This window comes from Erpetoichthys calabaricus, chromosome 3 (genome assembly GCF_900747795.2).
Source record: "Erpetoichthys calabaricus chromosome 3, fErpCal1.3, whole genome shotgun sequence".
Lineage (NCBI taxonomy): Eukaryota > Metazoa > Chordata > Cladistia > Polypteriformes > Polypteridae > Erpetoichthys > Erpetoichthys calabaricus.
Genome location: NC_041396.2, coordinates 180,980,806 through 181,003,152, shown reverse-complemented (window position 1 = coordinate 181,003,152; position 22,347 = coordinate 180,980,806). Strand labels below are relative to the sequence as shown.

The 22,347-nt window shown below is 37.6% G+C and overlaps 1 protein-coding gene across 1 annotated transcript in view; it reads right to left on the bottom strand.

The window, feature by feature from the left end:
* frk (fyn-related Src family tyrosine kinase) overlaps positions 1-22,347 on the bottom strand; it is a 136,226-nt gene that overhangs the window by 42,167 nt on the left and 71,712 nt on the right. The window contains exon 4 of the mRNA XM_051925567.1: positions 20,813-20,981. Coding sequence (XP_051781527.1) covers positions 20,813-20,981 — 169 coding nt within the window. The remainder of the gene's footprint in view (positions 1-20,812; positions 20,982-22,347) is intronic.

Below are 22,347 nucleotides of genomic sequence, written 5' to 3'. Positions count from 1 at the left end.
GGTAAAATTGATGAGCCACAGCATGAAGTTATGGGAAATAGTAGTGGAAGCTAGGTTAAGAAGTGAGGTGATGGTTAATGAGCAGCAGTATGGTTTCATGCCAAGAAAGACCACCACAGATGTGATGTTTGCTCTGAGGGTGTTAATGGAGAAGTATAGAAAAGGCCAGAAGGAGTTGCATTGCGTCTTTGTGGACCTGGAGAAAGCATATGACAGGGTGCCTCGAGAGGAGTTGTGGTATTATATGAGGAAGTCGGGAGTGGCAGAGGAGTATGTAAGAGTTGTACAGGATATGTACGAGGGAAGTGTGACTGTGGTGAGGTCTGCGGTAGGAGTGGCAGATGCATTCAAGGTGGAGGTGGGATTACATCAGGGATCGGCTCTGAGCCCTTTCTTATTTGCAATGCTGATGGACAAGTTGACAGACGAGATTAGACAGGCGTCCCTGTGGACTATGATGTTTGCTGATGACATTGTGATCTGTGGCGATAGTAGGGAGCAGGTTGACGAGACCCTGTAGAGGTGAAGATATGATCTACAGAGGAGAGGAATGAAGGTCAGTATGAACATGACGGAATACATGTTTATAAATGAGCGGGAGGTCAGTGGAATGGTGAGGATGCAAGGAGTAGAGTTGGCAAAGGTGGATGAGTTTAAATACTTGGGATCAACAGTACAGAGTAATGGGGATTGTGGAAGAGAGGTGAAAAAGAGTGTGCAAGCAGGGAGGCATGGGTGGAGAAGAGTGTCAGGAGTGATTTGTGACAGACAGATATCAGCAAAAGTGAAAGGGAAGGTCTACAGGACGGTAGTGAGACCAGCTATGTTATATGGGTTGGAGACGGCAGCACTGACCAGTAAGCAGGAGACAGAGCTGGAGGTAGCAGAGTTAAAGATGCTAAGATTTGCATTAGGTGTGATGAGGATGGACAGGATTAGAAATGAGTACATTAGAGGGTCAGCTCAAGTTGGATAGTTGGGAGACAAAGTGAGAGAAGCGAGATTGCGCTGGTTTGGACATGCGCAGAGGAGAGATGCTGAGTATATTGGGAGAAGGATGCTAAGGATAGAGTTGCCAGGCAAGAGAAAAAAAAGGAAGGCCTAAGAGAAGTTTTATGAATTTGGTGAGAGAGGACATGCAGGTGATGGGTGTAACAGAACAAGATACAGAGGACAGAAAGATATGGAAGAAGATGATCCGCTGTGGTGACGCCTAATGGGAGCAGCCGAAAGGAGAAGAAGAAGAAGAAGACAGGGATAGGACTGTTATTCTTTACTGCAATTTTACTTAAAGGAATTCTCCACCCCCTAAATGTGTTTATGTTACTTACCCCATGTAGTTTGTAGTGATGGCTGAAAAAAAAATAAAATGTATCCCTTGTTTTCATGTAGAATAGAGAGAAAAAACTTTATGACATAATTTATGCCAATAGTGACCAGCGCTGTACAATGGCAAAAGGTGTGAGAAACAATATTTTTTAATTAAATATCCACGTCTACCACTCACTCACTGGTCAAGTGTCCTGTCTTCAATTCAAAAATGCAATCTCATGGGGTTTTAGCATTATGTTTATGATATGCATTGATAATTACTATATATAGTATATACTGTATATATTTAATAATATTTTAACAAAAAAGCATGTGATTTACAAGTTTTGAGCATATGACTGGATTACTGACATGTCAATTATGTGAGTTATGAGAGTTTTTTCTTTATTTCCCCCATGGAGGTTTTTGACATTTCCCGTTGTAGAGCATTGGCCACTATTGTCTTACATTATTTCATAAACCTTTTTCTCCACATTCTGCATGAAAAGACAAGACTACAATTTTTTTTTTGGCCATCACTACATGGTGAATGGCTAGTGGGTGGAGTATTACTTTAATTCCCTGTAATCTATATATTGACACAGCCCTGTGCTGCTTCTTAACAAAAAAGAAGCCCATCTGATTTCCAAAACCTCATCTTCTGGTCCGGATAAGACATATAATTTGACTTTTCAGAAGGGAGCCACCTGGCATAAATCAATAGAACAATCATGTATTCTATGTGGAGACAGTGTTTTTTTAGGCAAAATAACAATGGAATTTCAGTGAACCTCAGGGTGTATGACTGATTTTAAGCAATTTAGCTTACAGTATGGATTCCAATGTGATATTTACTTAGAATTTCAATTAATTACAAGGTTATGTTATTGAAGCCAGGGGAAACCTCCATGGGGAATGGATGAACTAATCACAAAAAAAAACAAACTTTTTTTTTCTGAATGTAGTACCCCAACCTAAACACAAATACCCAAGGTAATACATTTCAAAACACCATGGCCAATAGGATTACCATCAATGGACAAAACCCAAGGTTGTATTTTTAATGGGATATGAGGAATTTCTAATGGATCCACTAATAAAGTTGTCTGAAGCTCCTGTATCAGTGCTCACAACTGTTATCCATTGATATTCACTGGAACAACGACTGAATTTTTGGAGTGGGTGCAAATATCAAAACTCAGTCTTCCCATTGTCGAATATGCCCCTCTCCTCTAAACCCTTCTGAAACTGATTCTTGAAACATCCATCCATCCATTTTCCAACCCGCTGAATCCGAACACAGGGTCACGGTGGTCTGCTGGAGCCAATCCCAGCCAACACAGTGCACAAAGCAGGAACCAATCCCGGGCAAGGTGACAACCCACTGCAGGACACACACAAACACACCCACACACCAAGCACACACAAATTCTCATTAATATTCTTTTTATTGTAACCCCCCTGCCCATCTTCAAGCGCCTGAATATACCTGGGTAAATTATTATCTACTACCATGCCATACACGTCTGAGAGAAACGTAGCAAGTTGCTCATCATGTTTCTTCAGTTCAGTTTTTAGCCAGAATAATTTACTTCAATAAGCCAAAACAAGAGATTTAAATCAAAGTCAGGGACAAAAAGATTTTGAAGTGAAAGAACCTTTCATTACAAAAAGAACAAAACTCTGAGTCCTTTAGGTTGAATCTAAACCTGGACAACCAGGAATTGTACGACGCTGACCTTTACACAGTTGACCTGGTGATGTCATGAACCACTTACTTCTGAATGATCTTACTTAACAATGGCACAGCAGCCATCAATAAAATAGTCCCCAAATGGTGGTGTCATAAAAAAACATAAGATTGAGCTGTCTGAAAATGCAAAAAATTACTAACATAAGTAAGAACACAGACACAATAAATAATAATTATAACTCTTTATATAGTAGTTTTCCCACTACTCAAAGTGCTCTCTACACAGGACCCAGGACACAAACCCACATATGACCATAGGATTCCTTGGTTTCAAAAACCACCAAAATGAAGTATAAATTATTTTTAGAGCTCCAGGAACTGTGTCATATCATGACAGAATGATGTTCTAACTGCTAGCAGTAAGTGAATTGAGTGGCTAGTTTGACCCATGCTTTGCAAACTGACTGATCCATTCTTACTAAAAAAAAAAAAATCCCACTGCCAGTATTTTGAAAACAATAACCTTATGTTTCCTTCTAGGATTTATTTTATCTTCTTATATGGTAAACTGCCATCATGACCTAAGCTTTAAACTTCCAAAATTATAAGCAGGGGCCTTTCATTTTGCTTTACCATACATTGCATAGGAACAAATATAATTTACAATAGTGAGAGTAGTGTTGTTGTAAATATTTGTTACTCTCCTTCTGTCATTTTAATGACAAACTTTTCATATATCCTCAGGTAGCATCTACAAATTAGTTAACATTGTAGTCAGCTCATAATAAAATGACAAAATTGCTTCTGTGAAAAGGAGAATAGGAATAACATCTTTTACTTTCTGCTTTCATCAATCCTCACAGCACAATATAGTGTTTCTTTGATATCAGCGACAGCTTCTGTTTGAAATAATAAATATCTATGATGGAGGGTAACACAGAGGCAGACTTAATGAAACAATTACATACATTGATTATAAGTGATAAAAAATACCATCTGGCTCCCAAGTAAAACTACAACTCTAATTGGATTCTAGCACCAATGGTGTAAAGCTCCTCAAAGGATAACATGTTTTAAACCACATATTGACACATGAATTAATCAGCAAAGAGGTTAATTGTTTTATGACATGTTTAATGACTTTTAATTATTTAATAATGTGATTTTACTTTGTTTTGTAGGACTTTCCAAATTGCTAATTAGATGCTGGCACAAAATTCTAAGGGTTTAAATATTTAATGAGTGTTTCTTTGTTTACTCAATAATAACTTAATTATGATGCTCATTAGAAGCCGGGGGGGGGGGTTTCATGGGGGGCTAAGCAATAATATACAAAACACATCTGAGTGAAAGAAATCTTGTCAGCTTTAAAAGTTCAAGGCATTTGCAGAATATGGTCCAAAAACAAAATCAGTTGGTTAATATTTATAAACACCGATTTTTCTCTATATTGATAATGAGGGCATATTTCATTTGGCTGGATTTTCTCCAAACAGGAGCAACAAGGAAGACATCAGCATAGTCCAGTTCCCAGAAAGAGAAAATTAATGATAGTGGGAGACTCAGTCATTATGGAGATTGAGTTGCAGGTGTCAGGTTGGGGGGTGGTTCAAGTTCTTATTATCCATGTTAGAACAAATGACATTCATAAGGTTGGGCTGTCAGTTCTGCAATCCAAATTTAAACCAGAGGAGCAGGGGCCTCATGTATGATGCATGGCGAAGAATTCACACTAAAACATGGCGTACGGACAAAAGTGGAAATGTGCATACGCACAAAAAAATCCAGATGCATAAAATTGTGTATGCCAAGTTCCATGCACTTCCCTTTTATAAATCCCAGTGAACATGAAATTTAACACATGTGGACGTGCCTATAGCCACACCCCAACTCCTCCCATAATTCTGCATATTTTAATTTGCAGAACAATAAATATCACCGTCTATTCGGTGTTTTATTAAAAGACAATGATAAAAGCACGTGGAAAAAAAGAATTTTGGCAAATGCGAAGTGGAGGTAAGGAAAAACTTAACTATTTGCTGTCTTAAGCAGTGGTATAAGCAAGAAAAAGAAGTTATGGAGTGATATAGCATGGTGGAGACATTCAAAATTTGAAGTTCAGAAAGTCACACAGTACCCAAAATAAAAAAGAAGTGGTCAGATATCAAAGTTGATGTTGAAAGGTGAGTCGCAGCCTGCCGTCTGTTTATTCTGTATCAGACAATATTACAAAAGCTGACCCCCCCCCGTGCCGATGACGTGACTCCATGCAATGATGGTGCTGCTGTGCCAAGCACATCTTCAGGCACTGGCTGCGTGGCTGCACACACACCTCTGCCATGGAAATCACTGGGTGACCATTTGGCTGTGTGTTGATAGACGCTGTCCTGCAGTCACAAAATGCAATAATGGATGCTGTAAGAGATGTGGCCAATAAACTAAGGAATATAAGGGCTGTACTATCTGATATAGATCACAAATTAAATGAATTGGTAAAAAATGAATGCTGCATCTGATTACCTGTTTTTACATTCTGCTACTTACATTCAAACAAAGTTGCAACGCTGTCCGATTTGGCTGATGATTTGGTGGGTCAGGGTCAGGTTCAGTTTTATCAAACTGCATCTCTTCAGGTACAGACAAGCCATGATTGTGTGCCACACTATGAAGCACGCTACATGCTTGCACAATGCGATACACTTTCTGTGCACTATAACGCAGCACATTAATAGAGTGGAAATGGTTTCTATTTACACAAGAAAATTCATTCTCTGACGGCCCCTTTATAGTATAGCGTCGGCACCGAGCAGCACAATGGATCTATTCTCTGCTCTGTCTTTAAAAGAACTGCTTGCCTTTTGACGTACTAGTTGCACTTGCTGCAAATTTCACTTTGATGTTACCCAGTTCAACCACAGTGAAAAGATCTTCTATATCTGGATGACAAGTGGATAATACCATCCTATACAGCTGGCATGGAGTGATGTTTGTGAAATACCCAATCGGTCAGCAAGTTCACGTTGAAAAGCTCCTGTGGCTAAAAACCCAAAAATGGACAAAACTTGCAAAGGAGCAGGTAGAGCTCAATTCTTCAAAGTCTACCTTCGTACAGCCAGTGCCAGTTCAGCAAAAAGCTCCAAAAGGATAGCTCTTGGAAACCAAAATCGACTTAAATGCCAGTCATCATCATCTCTAAATACGAGCTGTCTTCTAATTCTTCCATTTTCAATGTCTTTTAATAATGCTAAACCAGCTATGGTAGTTGGAATGGTTTGGCAATTCTGTGCACCATTATATTGCTACAGAAGGATTACAATCAAGTGGATTAAATTTGTAAATGATATGCAATTAATTTCGGTGTACAGTGATCCCTCGCTATATCGCGCTTCGCCTTTCGTGGCTTCACTCCATCGCGGATTTTATATGTAAGCATATTTAAATATATATCGCGGATTTTTCGCTGCTTCGCGGGTTTCTGCGGACAATAGGTCTTTTAATTTCTGGTGCATGCTTCCTCAGTTGGTTTGCCCAGTTGATTTCATACAAGGGACGCTATTGGCAGATGGCTGAGAAGCTATCCAGCTTACTTTCTCTCTCTCTCTCTCTCTTGCGCTGACGTAGGGGGGTGTGAGCAGGGGGGCTGTGTGCAGCTGCTTCCTGAAAGGACATGCTGCACGGAGCTTCGCATACTTAAAAGCTCAAAGGGCACGTATTGATTTTTTTTATCTGTCTCTCTATCTCTCTCTCTCTCTCTCTCTTCCTCTCTCTTCCTGCTCCTGACAGAGGGGGTGCGAGCTGCCGCCTTCAACAGCTTTGTACCGGCGGTGCTTCGCATACTTAAAAGCCCTATTGATTTTTTTTTTGACTGCTTGCTTTGCATTCCTTTGAAAAGGAAGATATGTTTGCATTCTTTTAATTGTGAGACAGAACTGTCATCTCTGTCTTGTCATGGAGCACAGTTTAAACTTTTGAAAAAGAGACAAATGTTTGTTTGCAGTGTTTGAATAACGTTCCTGTCTCTCTACAACCTCCTGTGTTTCTGCGCAAATCTGTGACCCAAGCATGACATTCTAAAAATAACCATATAAACATATGGTTTCTACTTCGCGGATTTTCCTATTTCGCGGGTGGCTCTGGAACGCAACCCCCGCGATGGAGGAGGGATTACTGTATTTGATAAAGCCATTGTCATGGGTGCAAATATGAAAAAGCAAGGTAAACAACACAGAAACAGTAGCACTACTTTGATACTGGGTGCCGCCAGTTTGCAAAACCAAAAGTGTATGTACAAGGTGAAGGGCTACCGTGAAAATGTGTGTGGCTTTATGCCAAGTTCTGCTTTTATATATCTCAAAGTTAGCATGGAAACGGGTGTATGCAACATTTTTGTGGGTATACGTGAGGCCCCTGGACTGACAAGGTGGTATTCTGTGAAGTTATGCCTGTGCCACATGCCAGTACAAGTAAGACTAAGGAGATTAGAAGGTTTAACATGTGGATCAAATCTTGGTGTAGGATAGAGGGGCATACGTTTATGGGTCATTGGGACTCCTCCTGGAACAATGGGACCTATTTTAGCATGACAGGTGTAACCACATGAATGCGCCATTTAATCCCAAACTATAGACATAGTAATTTCCAATCACAAATCCAGGTTCAAATAAAAGATTTTTATTTGTTTCCAACACCTGTACAAGAACATCAGCTAAAATTCATCAATAAAGAATTCTCTCCTTCCACCTCCAAGACTGTTGCCCACAGCCACATGATTCTAACTCAATTAAGTGAGGTGGAGGGTGTGCTTTTTAGTGCTGGGCGGTATGACCAAAATTCTATATCATGGTATTTTTCAAAATTTTACCGGTTTCACTGTATTCAATGGTATTTTTTTCCCACGCATGAGTGGATATTAACCACATTTTCCACTGCAATTACTGCAGTAGACTGGCTAAGAATTACCTATTCCACTGTCATGAGCATTGTACATTGTACAAAAAAACATTTTAATGTGCACACAAGTATTAATACAGGTTTGCATGGCCCCATAAAGTGATCGTTATCAAGGGGGTGGCACTAATGAAGAGAAGGAATAACATTGCATGACAGATGCAGTCAAAATATAGAACCTTTTTATTGAACAAATTTTGCAAACTTAAACTATAATTTTGACAACATATTTTCAACCATCCAAAGAGGCATTTAGACTTGGCAAAATATCCAGAGGTGCTTGTCAAAAGTTGTATTACACTGAACATGTCTTAAAGGAATAAATAGTAAATGTTTTTTGTAAACCAACTACACTTTCTGTTAAAGTTAACAATTTTTGTCCACGGACACGTTAAAGTGACTTTTTAAACAACTTTAAATATTATGCAGTTTAATGATGGTAAACTAATAAATAATAATATTATTACTGATAGTTGCACTATCACTTCAAGACTTCAAGCCCAGGTGCATTACACAGTATTCACCAAATAAAAATAAAATAAAACAAATGTAACAACTGAACCATCACTTAGGCAAACTGCATTAATATGGACCTTGCTTCAAGCTAAGTTATATACATCTATACTAATAAAAGGCAAAGCCCTCACTGACTGACTGACTCATCACTAATTCTCCAACTTCCCCTGTAGGTGGAAGGCTGAAATTTGGCAGGCTCAATCCTTACATCTTACTTACAAAAGTTAGGCAGGTTTCATTTCGAAATTCAAAGCGTAACGGTCATAACTGGAACCTCTTTTGTACATATACTGTAATGGACTGCAGCTCGCTGGCCGTGGGAGGCGGAGTTGCGTATCGCGTCATCACGCATCCCACGTAATCACGTGAACTGACTGTGAACGCAGTACGTACAAAACAAGGAAGAGCCCCAAAGAGCGCTGAAGAAAACATTCATTACACAATTGAGAAGGCAGCAAACAATAAGAAGCGAAGCACAGTGTAAACCGTAAGATTAAATTAAGTTTATAGAAACGCTCCCGCTGCCGTTTGCAATACCATATTCGCGAGATACAAGTTTATATAGATAGATATATATATAATATAGATATATATAGATATAGATATAGATATATATATAATATAGATATATATAGATATAGATATATATATATATATATAGATATAGATATATATATATATATATAGATATAGATATATATATATATATATATAGATATATATATAGATATATATATATATATAGATAGATATAGATATATATATATATATATATATAGATATATATATATAGATATATATATATATAGATATATATAGATATATAGATATAGATATATATAGATATATATATATATATATATAGATATATATATAGATATATATAGATATATAGATATAGATATATAGATATATAGATATAGATATATATATATATATATATATATAGATAGATATATATATATAGATATAGATAGATATAGATAGATATATATATATATAGATATATATAGATATAGATAGATATATATATATATAGATATATATATATATAGATATATATATATAGATATATATATATATAGATATATATATGCATATATATATATGTAGATATGTTGGCCAGCAAGTCAGCTAACATTCGCCACGGTGCCTTCAGTTGTGAGAAGCAGATCATAGAATGGTTGAAAATAGTTTACTGTCAAATAATGCAAAGAGTACGCGACACCTGTTTCGCCCTAATTCTTGGCTCATCAGGCGTACATACTTACTGCACTCCCTTACGGGAATCGAACCTCAGACGTCAGCGCTAGAGGCAAAGCCCCTAACATTGCGCCACGGCGTGTGATTCGTTTATTTGACAGCACGTAGCTCGGGGTAATTACATTCACGGCATTCGTAGTCTGAATCACAATCTGATTGTATGGGTGGTTACCTACCAGGTAACGCTTGCGAACAAGCCAGTTTCCCTTTCGGTTTGTGCATTGTTCTCCGTGCTTGCGTACTTTCGCTGTGAAGTCTTTGTGCTCTATTTCATTTCCCTTATGGTTCGTACGCGCCGATTATTGTATTTAAGCACGTGTTCAGCCTCTCCCTGTTTATTGTTCTCAGTCAGAGTGCGTGCTTTACCTGTGAACTCTTTGTGCTCTACAGTATTTCGTGTGCTTTTGCAGTTAACCATGGCTTCTAAGCAAGTGAAGAATGGTTAGAAGAAAGTGTTGCAATGTTACTTTTCTCTTTTTTTCAAATGTTTATTTTTTTCCATGTGCTTAAAACTCATTTAAAAAGCTTGTTTAATGCAATCGGGTTATAAGGCTATTAGCCTGAACTCCTAAAACGTTACTGTCTTGGTTGGCTTTTAAAGTTCGGATTTGTTCAAATGTTCCTTTTTTTCCCCCTGTGCTTAAAACTCATTTAAAAAGCGTATTTAATGCGATCGGGTTGTAATGCTATTAGCCTGAACTCCTAAAACGTTACTGTCTTGGTTGGCTTTTAAATAAAGTTCGGATTTGTTCAAATGTTCCTTTTTTTTCCCCTGTGTTTAAAACTCATTTAAAAAAAAAAAAAAAAGCGTTTATACAACGATTGGATTGTAAGGCTACAGCCGAACTGCTGCAATGTCACAGAGAGAGAGACAGCTCATGTGCTGCTGAGAGAGGGAGGCTCACGCGCTGCAGAGAGAGAGAGCCTGTGTGTGCAGCTGAGGAAGGAGCCTGGGTTTTTGTGTCAGTGTTATTCAATGTTTTTACATTAGTTTACTATTACACTGTGCATTCTATGGTGTAATTAACTATATTTGTGCTTAAAAAATCTTTAAAAAAATATATTTACATACAGTTCGTACGGTCTGGAACGGATTAATTGTATTTACATGTAATCCTATGGGGGAAATTGCTTCGGTTCACGACCAAATCGGTTTACGACCAGAGGTTTGGAACGAATTATGGTCGTGAACAGAGGTTCCAACGTATGTATATATATGTGTCTGTGTGTGTGTATGTATATATATATATATAAATATATATATGTGTGTGTGTATGTATGTATGTATGTGTGTATATATATATATATATATATATATAATATGTATATGTATATGTATATGTAGATATGTATATATGTATATATATGTTTATCTGTGTCTGTATATATATATATATATATATATATATATATATATATATATATCTATAATAATAAAAGGCAAAGCCCTCACTGACTGACTGACTCACTCACTCACTCATCACTAATTCTCCAACTTCCCGTGTAGGTGGAAGGCTGAAATTTGGCAGGCTCATTCCTTACAGCTTACTTACAAAAGTTAGGCAGGTTTCATTTCGAAATTCAAAGCGTAATGGTCATAACTGGAACATATTTTTTGTCCATACACTGTAATGGAGGAGGCGGAGTCACGTATCGCGTCATCACGCCTCCTACGTAATCACGTGAACTAAAAACAAGGAAGAGATTTACAGCACGAGTCACACGCGGGAACGAAGGTAAATGACGTTAATTTTTGACTGTCTTTTAATACTGTGTAAGCATACATATTAACACATGTGCAATTAAACGTGTGCATTTACGGGGTGATTTCTCAGGCTTAAAAGCTCACCTTTTATCAAATGCGGGAACAAAGGTAACTGACGTTGTTCACTGTCTTTTAATACTGTGTAACCATACATATTCACACATGTGCAATTAAACGTGTGCATTTACAGGGTGATTTCTCAGGCTTAAAAGCTCGCCTTTTACTAAAAAGGTAAATGCAAAACTATTTTCAATCAGTTTATTGAAACGCTCCCGTTAAGGATTGCAATAACATATTCGCGAGATAAAAGAACGAAGTAGGGGGAAATGGAGGAACAGCCGCAAACAGCGAAGAGCAAAAAATTAATTAAACAATTGAGAACGGAGCGAGTTAAGCATACAAGCATGTTCATAAGGGAAACAAAGCACGGTGTGAAACGTAAGTTTTAATTAAGTTTATAGAAACGCTCCCGCTACGGATTGCAATAACATATTCGCGAGATAAAAGTTTAATGAGAAGACACGAGGTATAAACGAACCACACGCCGTGGCGCAACCATTCTATGATCTGCTTCTCGCAACTGAAAGACGGCACATGGCGGATGTTAGCCGACTTGCTGACCGCAACGTTAGGGGCTTCAACTATGGCGCTGACGCCATATCTCAGTGCCAACACTTTGCAGACTGTACTTAAAAGACACGCCCTCCTCACTGGACAGTTAAAAACACCAATCAAACTAACGATGACATCAAGTATTACCCAATCAAAAGTAGGAAAGGAGGCATCTTCATAAAATGCGTGTGGGATGATTTGCATGAGACGCTGCTTTAAAAAAAAAAATGATAAAAAAAATACGGGATAAATCCCGTCCAGTATTGATTCAAAATGGGACGCGCAATTTCATTCTCAAACGCAGCACGATTCCGTATTTTAAAGGACGGGTGGCAACCCTACAGTGCCAGGTAACCACCCATACAATCAGATTGTGATTCAGACTAGGAATGCAATGAATGTAATTACCCCGATCTACATACAAGGCGAAAGTCTTGCAACATTCAAAGATGATGGTTTGGGATAATTAGTACTTATTAAGTTTAACATTGAACATAAAAGAGCTTATGAAGCCTTGAACCGAAAAAAGCAAGATCTCACAGATCGTAAAAAAAAAAGGAGGTAATGTCGTTTTACTCGCTGTAGATTTTACTCAAACATTACCAGTTATTCCACGAGGGAGACCAGCAGATGAACTCAACGCGTGTTTAAAATCCATGCTTCTCCCACGGTCGGTGATATGTCGCGTGTTCTCGGGTAGGTACACCAAAAAATTTATACATTTAAGCATGTAATGGCCAAAGCAAAAATGAGGTATACCCGAAGGCACTGCAGTAGTACTCAATGTAACTTTACTTCTTAAATGTTAATGTTTTACTGTTTAATAATTTATACGCTTCTTATATATTGTTCAAATTCTTTTATGAAAATACCAGTGACAGCGCAATGCACGATAACATGGAGTGAATACACCATACGCATCTGCCCACGGCCGCCCTGGTGTGCGCAGATAGGAGTTGATTCTAAAATAAAATAAACATAAAAACAGTAATACATTCATCACCCATAAAGCGGATAGCAGACGTGACGTATTATATGTGTACCACATTTCAAGTCAATACGTGAAACGGTTTGCAAGCTACATGTGATTTAAAATCCTGGACAGACCAACGAAAAGCCACGGTAGCAAATTATTGAAGAAGATTTTACTGTTTAATAATTTATATTTATATGAAATGTGCTTCTTATATATTACTTCATATTCTCATATGATAATGATGTTAATGTTGTTTATATTGATTTCTATGTTATTGTAAGTGCATCTATGTGTGTATATGTATGTATGTATGTGTATATATATATATATATATAAAAAATATATATATTAAAAATATATGTGTATATGTATATATAATATATCTGTATATGTGTGTATATGTGTGTGTATATGTGTATATGTATATATATATGACAGCAACACTCATAACAATGACAACACAATTACATTGACAATCATGTTACGTTATTTTTAAAATGTTTCCTTTACTTTTTCATAACCTCTTTAACACACTACTTCTCCGCTGCGAAGCGCGGGTATTTTGCTAGTATATATATATATATATATATATATATATATGACAGCAACACTCATAACAATGACAACACAATTACATTGACAATCATGTTACGTTATTTTTAAAATGTTTCCTTTTCTTTTTCATAACCTCTTTAACACACTACTTCTCCGGTGCGAAGCGCGGGTATTTTGCTAGTAAATAATAAAACTGCAACTTGCATTTATAATGCTATTTGTGGTATAGCCCTACAGAAGCGTATTAGGGTCACAGTGAAGAAAAATAAAATACGGACATAAGGAAGAAAAAAAGAAACTATATGTCGAGAATAAAGTTGACATGTTGACTTTATTCTCGACATTTCCACTTTAATTTTGATGCTTATGTCGAGATTAAAGCTCGACATTTCCACTTTATTCTCATAGTTTATAATTAAATTAGAATGTCGTAAACTAAACTTCATCCTAAAATCAATGTTTAATTTACTAGATTTTCTCAAACCCCGTCATAAGTTAATGTAGCACATTAACACTAGAATTACCAGCGTCTACGAAAAAACTCATAGATCCGGCCCACCTTAAAACCGTTCTCACCTCTGTTTTGTCTTCTAAATGTGCCAATTAAGACGAGCAGCAAGCAGCCGGCTATTCCATCCCCCACCGCCACAGAACGTTCACCAACTTTTCCCAGCTCATGCCTTGTTTGATTATCTGGGAGTGACTGAAGTGCTGGAGTTTGAATGGAAATAATAGATCGCTATTTGGAACACATGCGTTTCATGTGTGTTCCGTTTCTACAGTAATCTGTGCAAACACATTTTTAAAACAGAAACGTTTTTCATATTTTAGTAGTAAATGACAAAATGTAGGTATAAACTATATAATGTATGAAGCCTGAAGTCCAAAGATCAAGTAAACACTTTCACAAAAGATTCAAGGAATAGACAACAGCTTCATTGGCATAGCGGTAAGATTTGCTGACTTGTAATCAAGAATCCCCGGTTCGATCCCCACTCACTCCTATATTTGCTGTTTTCAGTAGTGAGCTGTTCCTTTTGTTAATATTATACAGTACACACATACATTTGGCTTGCGTCTGTAACACACGGTGTGCATTTATAGGACTTGTAAAAGTTACCATTTTTTTAACTTTTATTCTCTCTAAATCATGATCATGATACATACTATCGCCCCACTCCCACCCAGAAATCTGACGCTGTTATTTTTCATTTGAAATGGAATAACTGGAGATGTGAGTGGTGTTTTGAGACAATAGAACTGGACATTCTCTCATCTGGAGGGATAAAAGCTGACACACAAATGCTGGTGAATCTGCCTTTTTCGTATCTCACCATCACTTGATTTTTTTTTATTCAGTTTTATTGAGTGTTCCTGCTCATGCTGAATTAGTATGCACCTTATGGTGTATGATGTCAAAAAAAAAAAAAAAAACACAGACGTAGGTATATGTGATATTTGGAATTATTCGTTTTATGAATGAACTTTGTGGCACGGATGCAACATTATTCATATTCATTCGCATAACATCTTGCGGTTTGTAATCAGTGACTGCGTGTTTTTTTTTCCCTGATCTTGCCAGTCCCCACATGTTGCTGTATGCTGTTTCTTTTGTACTCCAGAACATGCAGACGATAGAATAGTACAGAGCAGTAAGTTCAGCACTATATGCAATCATCAGATTCAAATGTTACCTGTTCACACACACACGCAAGGATCGTCTTTCCTACATTTACAACGTGTGTACCTGTTACAATGTACACGCTTCTCTCTATGCTGTGGTTTCTATTACACACCTGAAAGAAAGACACAATATATGTGAAAACATCCTCGCACTAATGCAATATTATTTGAAAGCGCTATTATTGAAAGAAAAAAGATCAACATGTGCGTTGATCCTGCAGCACTGAATAAGCTCAAACCCCCCCCAAGAAACAGCGCAAGTACAGACACAAACCAAGTGTGATGAACAGTCCCCGGCTTGATCCCCACTCACTCCTATATTTGCTGTTTTCAGTAGTAAGCTGCTCTTTTTGTTAATATTATACAGTGCACACATACACTTGGTTTGTGTCTGTACTTGCGCTGTTACTTAGAGTCAGATTGGGTCGGGGGGGGGGGGGGGGATGTTAGAGCGTGTGAGCTTATTCAGTGCAGCAGGATCAACGCACATGTTGATCTTTTTTTTTTCTTTTAGTACATGTGCCTTCCCTGTTTATTTATATATCTAGTGACTTTTCTGCCTGTCTGTCTCTCTATTACGCAGTGCTCTGTCTGTCTGGGTGTTATGGATCTTAAAAATAACAGTTATAAGGACACTTGTTCATGTTAATTGCAGTCTCAATTGTTAAAAAATATTTTAAAAGGAGCATCTCACATGAAAATATAACGATCTCATTAACTGACAGTACATACCAATTTATACATTTTATGTCCGTTTGAGGTTAAAAAGAAAAAAAAAAATTAACACTGTCTCCTCAACAAGGAATTGAACTCAGGTCTCTGATGGACAGTAAGCCTTCAGCGCTCTGAGACAGCAAATCTTACCGCTACACCACGGAAGCTGTTGTATTGTTCTTGAACCTTTTGTGAAAGTATTTATTTGATGTTTGGACGTCATGCTGCTTCACACATTCTATAGTTTATGCCTACATTTTGTAAAATGTATTACTAAAATATGAAAAAGTTTCTGTTTTAACAATGTGTTTACACAGATTACTGTAGAAACTAAACACACATGAAATGCGTGTGTTCCAAATAACGATCTATTATTTCCACTCTAAAACTCCACTTCACTCCCAGATAATCAATCAAGGCATGAGCAGGGAGATGCTCGTGCACGTTCTAAGTCGGTGGGGGGGATGGAATAGCCGGCTGCTTGCAGCTTGTTTTTATCGTCATATTTAGAGGACAAAGGATGCTGGCGGAGAGGTGCGAATGGTTTTAAGGTGGGCCGGATCTACGAGTTTTTTCATAGACTCTGGTAATTCTAGTGTTAAATGCTTTGTGTTAAGTGTTCCCCGACCCAGTTGTTAATTGCTACACGCTTCTTAAACTGACTTCCTCTACACTAAGAGGAGGCGCAGGCAGCGATCGAAAATTTAGAATGCTAAGATATATACTTGATATCATTTTCAGGATGAAATGCATTAAAGCAGGTATTAAACATGCACGGTAGTGAGGCGGTAGTGCTGCTCCCTTGCAGTAAGGGGTCCCTAGGTGTACGTTCAGTGTAGAGAACTTTATGGCAGGTGTGATGAGGCTCCAAAAAACTGGATGTATGAATGGGTATTGCACAGGTTTAACTTAAATATTGTGTAAATGTTGGGTTTGTGATCTGGTGGTCAGAGACACAAACACAGAATTCAATGGATGGTCTTCTGAGTGGGCTTCCTTTATTGCATGCGTGCTGTCTGTCTGACGTACCAAAACCCCAGTTCCTATCCTTCCTTTTTCTTTCTCTACATAACTAATCACCACACGATAAACGTCTTTGTGAAATTAAAACTAGTTAAAAACTTAGCCCACGGAGTGTTCAGAACTTTAAAAAAAATCTTCGTTATACATGTTTAATTATGTCATTCATTCAGGGTTGTGCCCATCCCAGCAAGCATTGTGTGCAAGGCAGGAGCAAATCCTGAATGAGTCGTCAGCACATCGCAGGGTGAATATGAGCAAAACATACACTAGCAGGGTCAATATAGCATAACTAAACCCACCATCCTACATGACTTTGAAAGGAAACTGAAGCATGCCGAGTAAACCCACCAGAAAAACATGCAAATTCAAGGCAGGGTACACCCGAGACCCTTGCTGCGAGGCTGCAGTGCAACCTCCACGCCGCTGTGCTCCTCCTCAGTACAAGAGGAAGTCAGTTTAAGAAGCACGTACCGATTTAACATGGCTTGGGGAACACTTAACACAAACCATTTAATGTGCTATATAACTTATGACGAGGTTTGAGAAAATCTAGTAAATTAAATATTCATTTTACGATGAAGTTTAGTTTACGATGTTCTACTTTAATAACAAATTATGAGAATAAAGTCATAAGCGTCGAGATTAAAGTGGAAATGTTGAGAATAAAGTCAACATGTTGTCACACTATTACACAGTACCCAGCTACATTACATTGTATTGAAAAAAAAATAAAACAAGTACAACTTGGCTTGCAGTATTATCCAATAGTATGGAAACAGTATTTACACATTTGAACATAATGGTCCACATCCGTCCTTTTAAAACCAAAGTATTTCCAAGCAATGGACGGGACTCCTTTTTTTCGGCAAAAGTTCTTCCATGTCATCATGTTCAACTTTATCATCAGCTATAGCTTCAGTTTCGGAAACGTTCTCTGTCCATTTTCAGCGTGCAATACCTACACTACCACATGTACTCCATTGCATGCCTATTTAGCGTTGTAACAGTGAAAAAAAAACCCCGCGCAACACCTCTGTGATTAGCGGTGTAGCAGTGAAAAAGGTCCCCCCTTGAACAGTTTCCCACTGCGCCACGTTCTGAACGTCGTTTAGGCAATTTAAACTGGTGTTGCGGTATAAGAAAAATCCATATCATAACAAAAATAAAAAACGGTTTTTGGTATGAACCGGTATACCACCCAGCACTAGTGCTTTTAAATTTGACCCGGGAACTACTTCCGGTTTCATGTCCAGGTCATCTAGGGTATTTCCAGATTATGCGGGAATCGGAGCAGTCCTCCCTAGGCCATGCCCTCTGGCTGCACTCAAAGACCCCAACAGGAGGTTCCAAGTCCCATACCTCCTTGCAGGTGTCTTAATCAGGTCAAGGCATAAGGAACACTGCTACCTGTTGTGTGGGGTAATGAACTGCTCCTGGCATGCCTGTTCATTCAGCCCTTCCATTATGGCCTCAGTTGAACAGATGTGGGGCAGGTTTAAAAGTGTTTATACATTCAAGATTCAAGATTAACGAAGACCAAGTTCATTACAATGTTTAGAAGCAGTAAGAATTTAAAGAAAACTCTGAGGTGGTTAAATAAGAAGATGAAAAGGAAGTTGCAAAGGAAAAATCAGCTGTACATGCTGTATAAGGCATACAAGGTCAGTAAGTCAGGTGCTAACATATAAAGAAGGCTAAAGTACAGAAGAGAGAAATAATGCAGAAAAGGCAAAAGAAAGCAAAATATGATCCAAAGATATCCTTTTGACATTTTAGTAATAAAAGAATAGTCTAGGAGGAGGTGAAGAGTGTTAGGAATGCCACAGGAAGCTAGAATATATAGACACTGAAACAGCAACTGCTTTTAAATTGCACTCTGTTGACTTTCGTAAGTGTGAAGAAGCTGATAAACTCCCAAAACATTAACTACTAAGGATGTACTTAGTGACTTTGACATTGTACATGGGGGAAGTACTACATGGATTAGATAGGCTGAAAGATAACATATCACCACAACTAGGTAACATTTATCCTTAAGTGATTATAGAATTTAGTGAGTACTTTTATAAGCTGTTGGCACATATTGTTCTAAAATCTCTGAGCACTGGGAAGCCAGGAAGTACTATCCTATTGTTAAAAAATGGTGATTAGTCTGATCGAAGTAATTACAGGCCAGTGAGGTTGACATATGTTACAGGTTCATTAATGGAAGCAACTACTATGTAATCGACTGATCAGCACATTCAAGAACAAGTGTATTAGCTAATGCTCAGCACATGTTCAGACAAGGAAGATTGTGTTTTACTAATATGCCTGAATTCTATCAGGAAGCAACAAAATCTCATGATAAGAAATGTGCATATGCAGGGACAGATCTACCATCAGGGACCCATGAAGGTAAGGAGCCTTTTCACCAAAAAACCCCAACCACAGCTCTAGAGAAAATCTACAGAACAGAGACAAGCCTGATTCTGAGACTAATAGGACTTTTTTTCAGTTTAAGCAAATGGAGATTAAGAGGTGACATGATTGAAGTGTTTAAAAATTATTAAAGGAATCAGTATAGTGGATCCCAACTATTACCTTAAAAGAAACTGCAACAAGAATATGGGACCATGGTTGGAAGTTTGTCAAGGGCAAATTTCACACAAATGTTAGAAAGTTTTTCTTCATGCAAAGAAACAGATACATGTAATAAATAAATTATCAAGTAGCATGATAGAAAGTAGGACTTTTGGGATCTTCAAATCTTACTTGATATTATTTAGATTTAGTTAGGTTAATTGGAAATTCTAAATTTCTCTTGTTTGTGAGACCATGAATGTTTACATACATCTGCCCTGCAATGAAATGGTTCAGCATCCATGGTTATTTTCTGCTTTCTACCCAGTTCTGATGGGATAGGCTCTGGCTTCCAGTAACTCTAAACTACGTATAACCAGATTCACAATCCTGGTTTGAATCCATTAATCATTCTCTTGATCTGCCCTCATTAGTGTAGCTAAATGAGAGGAGGATTAAATTGTGTATATAATTAACAAATTCCATTAACAGCTGTAAAGAGGGCACACTTGCTTCCCAGGACCTGAGCTTGGGACCCCCAAAGTCATCAGTTTCTTTCCTTTCTTTGACAGTCTGACATATCTTGAATCTTGAAAAAGGTGTATTGGGAATGATGCCCAAAACCTGTCATATCATGGATGTAGTTAAACTCTGTTGAACTTATTTAAATTAGTTAATGATTCTGTGCTTAGATTTAAATGCTAGCACGATTGTTCATGATTTATCATGGACTGACCTGGCTAGTTATAAAATAATTCTTGACATATTTTAAAACATCGAAAGGAAAACACATCAAAATAATAAGTTGTATTAAATAGTCTAATACTTTACAGAGAACATCTAGTTGTGTCAATGTGCTGAATTTTTAGTGACGGTCTTGCAAAACCATAATGAAAGGAGTAGGCATAGTTCAACAATACAGGCAAGTCCTGACAATCTTAGGTTATTAAACAGGTTAATCTGATTGGTTTTATAATTTGCATTATTCCTTTTTTTATTTTATAATCTGGAAGGCCAGTATGTGAAAGCTGTACATGTCTATAGATCTAAGACCACCATAAATAAAAAATATGGCATGAGGAGGAGATTATAGAATGAGAAAAAGTGAAATGATAGCTGAAAGTCGTCCAATCAGGTGGCATGTTAAGTAAATTCCCAGTGTACTTTTACTGATTATTTAAAGTATCTTTACCTTGTTTTAGTGTCTTGACTGCCACAGGTGTAGTACCATTCCATAATCCCCGATACACTTCCCCAAATTGGCCTGCTCCCAGCTTTTTGATGAGTTTTACAGAGGATCTTTCAATCTCCCAATGATCCACTGTGTTGTAGGATAATCCAAGGGTTGGCGGAGTCTCTGGCTATTAAGTGAATAAAAACATCAGTTTTCAATGTTTTTGTTCTTAAATTGAATAAAAGAACACAGTCATGAATGCAAATAAGAGGACTGCATGCAATTAAGGTTAGGTTTTCCTGGTACTATACAGCTATCTAAGGTTATTACATTACATAACATTCTCATTTAATCCAATTCAGGGTGGCCACCAATGTCAACATTACGCACAAGACAGGAACCATCTCGAAATAGAACAGGGCACATTCTCACACTTACACAAAGCCAATTCTGAATCACCAGTTAACCTAACCTGCACGTCTTTAGGGGTGTTGCAATAAAACCCAGTGTAGAGTTTGTCATGGTAAAGGCTGAAATTATACTGTTTTAGGTGGCATCCTTGTCAGAAAACAAGATGGAATATATATTACGAGGCTTGCCAAACTATTGAATAGTAAAAGAATCATTGGAAATGTATTTTCATATGATAACTTAACAGAAGGACTGTTGCGGAAGCAGTACCAGGTGGGATTAGTGCCCCACATAAAAGATGGAAACATATTACCCGTTCCTAAGGTCACTGCATGGTTGCCTAGCCCTTTAGTGATACAAAGGATGATTGGTTTATATTGGTGTGCTCTGGTAGGACAGACCCAATAGCTCTACAGGAGAGTTTTACAGGACTTGATCTGGACTGGCTTAAGAGCCAAATGGAAATTATCCTTGGGGTTGTCTCAAAAATCATACTTAAAAGAGGCAACTCGCTATAAATTGAGTATGCTTGGATTCGGTAAGCAGTCTGAGATCAAAAGGCAATTTGCAGAGATTTTTGATTATTCTAATGTAATCAGTGCAATTGACTGCATACATATTACGAAAAAAGCATTAGCACATAATACATTTGCTTTTCTAAACAGAAAGCACTTCATTCAATTAATATACAACTAATATGTGACATTCAAATGTTTTTGTGAGGTGGCCTGGCTCAACTCATTATTTCTTTATTTAATCAAATAATGTGGGGAGCACACTTCAGGGTCATGCTGTGAGTGATGGCTGGCTTCTTGGTAAGTAAGCTTAATTGATATGATTTCAATTAAGTTAGCATATTCTTCTGTTCTTTTAGGTATGGTGGACAGACAAGTCAGGCAAAATAATGATAGAATAATGATATCACTGATAGGACCAATACAATCACTGATAGAACCAATATATAAACTGCTCAAAAAATTAAAGGAACACTTTGAAAACACATCAGATTTCAATAGGAAAAAATCCTTGATGGGTTAAGGACCTCCTATGGCCCTCTCTAACTCTCCTAGAGTAACTACCTGTCTCCTGGAATCTCCTCGATGCCTTTGAGACTGTAGGTATTGCCTAATGCTACCTAGTGA